The sequence below is a fragment of the Musa acuminata genome, chromosome BXJ3-2 (genome assembly GCF_036884655.1).
Source record: "Musa acuminata AAA Group cultivar baxijiao chromosome BXJ3-2, Cavendish_Baxijiao_AAA, whole genome shotgun sequence".
Taxonomy (NCBI): Eukaryota; Viridiplantae; Streptophyta; class Magnoliopsida; order Zingiberales; family Musaceae; genus Musa; species Musa acuminata.
The window spans coordinates 897,660-902,565 of NC_088350.1; the positions used below are offsets into that span (position 1 = coordinate 897,660).

General features: G+C 37.4%; 1 protein-coding gene across 2 annotated transcripts; it reads left to right on the plus strand.

Annotated features, from left to right (window-relative positions):
- The first annotated feature begins 465 nt into the window (after nt 1-465).
- Nucleotides 466-1,285, plus strand: LOC135631131 (acyl carrier protein 1, mitochondrial-like). Of its 2 annotated transcripts, XM_065138560.1 has the most exons (3): nt 466-783; nt 864-1,058; nt 1,144-1,285. In XM_065138560.1, the coding sequence occupies exons 1-2, from the start codon at nt 583-585 to the stop codon at nt 1,038-1,040; spliced, it is 378 nt and encodes a 125-aa protein (XP_064994632.1). In that variant the 5' UTR covers nt 466-582; the 3' UTR covers nt 1,041-1,058; nt 1,144-1,285. The 2 variants fall into 2 exon arrangements, with proteins under 2 accessions (XP_064994632.1, XP_064994631.1); XM_065138559.1 differs by having other exon boundaries at nt 467-783; nt 864-1,285.
- Nucleotides 1,286-4,906: the final 3,621 nt, after the last annotated feature.

Consider the following 4,906-nt stretch of genomic DNA (forward strand, 5'->3'; position numbering starts at 1 on the left):
TTCTTTGTCTGGTATTATCCATGATAATTACAAGCTAATAGAAAAATTCAATAGGATAGCAATCAAGGCTCAATTCAATTTTGAAATCTCAAAAAATATATTTAAAGAACTCGACAAGAGCTTAATAATATCCGTTATCGCTCAGTCCGTAGAGTTAATCAGCTATAAAATCTTAGAATATGTAGTTTAAGATTACATACCAAAAGCCTTAGCCAAGATTTTTGAATTAATTTTTCTTAATTATTTTATGATAAGAATTATCATGTGAATTATGAAAATAATTGAGTGAAATATATATATATATATATGCTTTGGCATTTTAAAGTAAAATAATATTTTAATTTATGAATTACGAGTTAAAATGCATTGTCCTTCAAAATTAAACTCGTCCGTCCATTCACATTGCCTTCATCCCATCCGCATAATAGTCTCCCTGAACCGAGCAAAACGAGGGGTAAAAACCGCAATGGTCTCTCCTCAGTATTACACCTCTGCTGCTGAGCCTGTGCGCCGCCCTCATCCATTTCCGTCCAAGGCGCTGAATCGAAGAGGGAAGAGGGAGGAGGGAAGACTAATCGAGCGATGGCATCCGCGCTGCGAGGGGCGATCCTTGGTCACGTCCGCGTCCCGATCCGAACCCTAGACCGGTTGAGATCCCTCTCATGCCTTCAGACCTCGATTCGATCGATGTCGTCCCACGGCGACGACCATCTCACCCGTGAGGAGGTGGTCGATCGGGTCCTCGACGTCGTCAAGAGCTTCCCCAAGGTCGATCCCGCCAAGGTAACCCTAGCAGGCTACCACTTGTTGCTTTCCTTGGTTTAGATCTCTTTCATCCGTGCTTCCAATTGCTTGCCTGCCAGGTGACACCGGACGTGCATTTCCAGACGGATCTGGGGCTGGATAGCTTGGACAATGTGGAGATTGTGATGGCTCTGGAGGAGGAGTTCAAGCTGGAGATCCCCGACAAGGAGGCCGACCAGATCGTTTCCTGCCCCCTCGCCGTCGAGTACATCGCCGCACATCCGATGGCATCTTGATTGACGCGAAGCTCGGGGGTTTTCTCATTGCCTAATCTTGTAATTTCATTCTAGTGCCTCATCTGGTTACACTCTTTTTCTTGTTTTTATGAATTCCCTTCAGGAGATAGACTTCGGAACTGATGGACGAATAATGTCGATCCGTCCAAAAACTTGCTTGGATGCACAACTAGAAGTTTCAAATTCATTGACTTGTGTTGAAACGGGCACTTATTGAAAATGTCTTGCCGATTGGTTTCGTCGCATGTCGTGTTCTGCACTTCATCTTTGATCCTGATGAGGTTTTGTGGATTTGGATTTTGATGATATCTTGTGCTGTAGGCTGAGCCATTCATGTGCACTTGGTTAACTATTCGTCTATTGGTGTCTCTATTAATGCGGATGCTTTCTACACCCCAAAATATCTTTACCATTTTAAAGGGCTGTTCTTGGGAGTCTCCATTGCGACGCCTCTGATGCCTATACTAGTATTTTCCTGACCAACGATATAGAAATTAGTGACCTTTTGAGGCTTAATGTGCCACTTCGCATTGGATTTCACCAAGAAAGTCTTCAATCCTAAACATTTAGGGCACTTAAAACTAGGTGCAATTCTTTGCTATTACATGCTTTAATAAGGGTTTGCTGCATTTTTTTTGTCCACCAACACAGAGAAATGTTTCTATCTGTTTATTAGTTTTCATTGGTTTGCTGCCTATACTCATTAGATCACACTAGTGCCTACTTTTTTCTTCACAATGTTGACCAATGATTATAGTGAGCATGTACATGTGCTCCTTAGACATTTCTTCATTTGGAATTTGTAGAACTATGTTCTTTTATGATGTAGTTTTTTGTTCATCTCTTGTTGGACATTTTTTCTTGGATGAAATTGAGTGGTTCACTGGATTGAGGTTTAACTTTTCCTATGCTCCAACTTGCTTATAGATCATGCTACACTTCATATTATTTGAAGTACTAGGACATCGGTGATGGTCAATTACTTATTCTAAGCTAAACTTAATATAATCTAATGGATTAAGGAACATTTGAAAGATTATCATATTTAAGCCCAATTTTGCCTGCAGGTCGGATAATTATTTATAGGCATTAATGCAGCCTTTAGTGTCTTCAAACATAGGGTTTTGTGATTATTAACATATACATATACTGAAGGAAAGATTAGAAAGTTTGAGGATTCTCATGTTGTCCTGAAATGCAAGCTACAAGTTGGACTTGGATTTTGAATTTGAAGCAGAGTTGGAATTTTTTATAATTTTTGCATTTCTGTTTCATTTATAAAGGTAATATGTCATATAAAATACAAATATAAAAGAAATGTTTGACATAAGATATTTTTTACACAAATATTATTTTTTATTTTCCTAGTGTTTCTATTTTTTATAATTTTTATTTAAAAATCATTCACTTGGTTGATCCCCGTGTAATTGGATCTAAGTTTGAGTAATTGAATGATCTCGTTCTTATCATCCCTAGTGATCTTAGTCTTAATACCGTACTTGTGAACTATGAATTACCAATGACCTTTTAAGAGATGAAAGTTGTTGGAATTGTGGATTGTCTTTGTGGTTATTTGTTTCACTAGGATGGCATACTTCGTACATTTAAAGTTGATGGTTAAAGGTTTAACTTGGCAAATTCCATAGATTCATGAAGCAATCTGATCAATGTTATTGAATCTTAGAGTGTTGGTTAAACTTCATCTAGAGGGTTGACTTGAAATACACTTCTTCTCTCAATTACTCCAGTAACATATTAGGAGCATTCAAGTATTTATCCCATTTAGTTAGCTAGGTAAGCATTCAAATAAAGAGACTTAAATTTAGCTGGTTTAGGATAGTTCAACCCCATAATTTTGTCTTAGTTCAGCTTGATAAAGCCTTTTATGCCCCTTATGTAAAATATTTATATCTTGGGTTGGTAGTAACACCTAGATTGTTAAATATGTAGAGCGCTTACATCAGAGAAGTATGGGTTGGCAATTTATGATATGCTCCATGGTCATAGTGTATTGACCCAAGATGCCTTAATAGACATGGATTGGCTTAGGATATATGTTAATCGACAGGGGCTTTGTTCTTGGCATGATGATATGCCTAATGCCAGCTTAGCATCATCTCAATGTCAGCTTGGTTGGCACCTTGATGTGAGACCATTGAAACATATTTCTTATTTAATAATTTCATCAGTTAAGGGAATATGATAGTTATCCTTTTTATTTTTTTTCCTCAATTAATATCTTCTTTTCGCCATTCCATAACTATCAAATCCTAGGAAAATAATATTTTCTTTTTTCCAAGAGCCTTCCATGTATTTTGTCCTACATTAGAGTTGATATCTGAGTTCGTTCTACATGACACATTCAGTGTTTAGCTTGGGAGGATAGCTTTTGGAGTTGTTTCTGGAGAATGATGAATGTTATGGTTAAAGTTGACAAGTAAATTGCATGTTGCAGTCAACCTGTTGCTCTAGACAAAAGGCTGAACTGAGTGGTAGGTGTATTCTGAGGACTCTGTTTCAAAACCAGTGAGCCAAAACTCATCTTTTTAAAGATCATTATAGCTGAGAAAAATTTATGAGTGAGGTTTGGTTAGTGGACATTAAAAATGATATAACCCTAAACTGCAGTTATGATAAATGAATCAAAGGTTCTTCAGTTTTCTAGACTTTTCAATTATTGAACAACAGTGTTCATCAACCTGATCTCATACCTCCTAATGTTGACCTAGTTAAGTCCCAGGAAGACCTTGAGATTCTAGCTAAAACTATTTCTTTGCCCATTGGAGTTGCAACAGCTATTAGCTGTTTATGAGACAGACATGCTTTTGGGATTCATCTCTGTTGTTGGGTGCTTTTGAATGGTGATCATTGTCTGGCTTTATGCTAGGTACTGAGGAGCCCGTACTGAGGATTTTACATGAGCTACATGAAGAATATCTAATGGTATTTGAGATTTTCTCCATGCTGAGGAAATTGATCTAGGCTCTTTGTTGAGGTCAAATGTGGGCTATCTAATTTACTTTCCTATTTTAGTTGTATATCTGAATTGACCAAGTTGAGCCTAGATCAGTTAATATGGCATGATTAGAGATTCTAGTGGATTGAGGCTCTTTCTCTTCTCTCACTGACTCTCCTGTCTTCATTTTAAGCTGGATTTCCCTTGATTTGGGTTGATCAGCAGCTTTCCTGTGGGCACCTAGTTATTCTTGCTTTTCTCTTTTGATGCAACTCAGTTTAGTGCACAGGGAACGGCTCAATGATCTGGGACTAGAAGACCCTTTTTGGCTATATACTGGAATCCAAATTGGACTCAAATTTTTGGTTGTATTGTGACAAAGAAAGTAGAATGCAACTGGGAATATTGATTCTAATTTTACTGGAGCCATTTGCATGGTTTATTTGTTTTCCCTATGAAAGAAGTACAGGCTTCTTGATTAACCCTCATTCCTCTTCCTGTTCTTAATATCAATATTCTAGCCTCTTCATGGATATCCGCTTGAATGTTCTTTTGTGTCCATCTGCTATTCTTCGGTCCGAAAGTTTTATAAATTTTGAGTTGGAGTATGGATTACATGCAATGATTCATTGATTTGAGAGGACAACTAGGAAGTTTATTTGGAACTTGCATCAAGTACTGCACACAAATTATGAACCAGGTGCTTTTTTTATTCCTGAAGTTTTCTCATCTTTCATAACATGTTAATCTTACGTTTTTAATGCCACAATAGTCCTCTGCATTGCTTATGTCTGCCTTTTTTAGTTGTGATTTTGGGCTGAGTGCTGCACTCTCTATTTGACTCTGACACCCAGATCTTTTGGCTATTTGCTGCACTCTTGAGTGTAGTTATCTTATTATTTTTTATTCC

Excerpts from the sequence above, each read along its gene's own strand:
- LOC135631131 (XM_065138560.1), top strand. The coding sequence starts at position 583 with ATGGCATCCGCGCTGCGAGGGGCGATCCTTGGTCACGTCCGCGTCCCG. Across the intron at positions 784-863 it reads CCAAGGTCGATCCCGCCAAG|GTGACACCGGACGTGCATTT; the intron begins GTAACCCTAGCA and ends CTTGCCTGCCAG.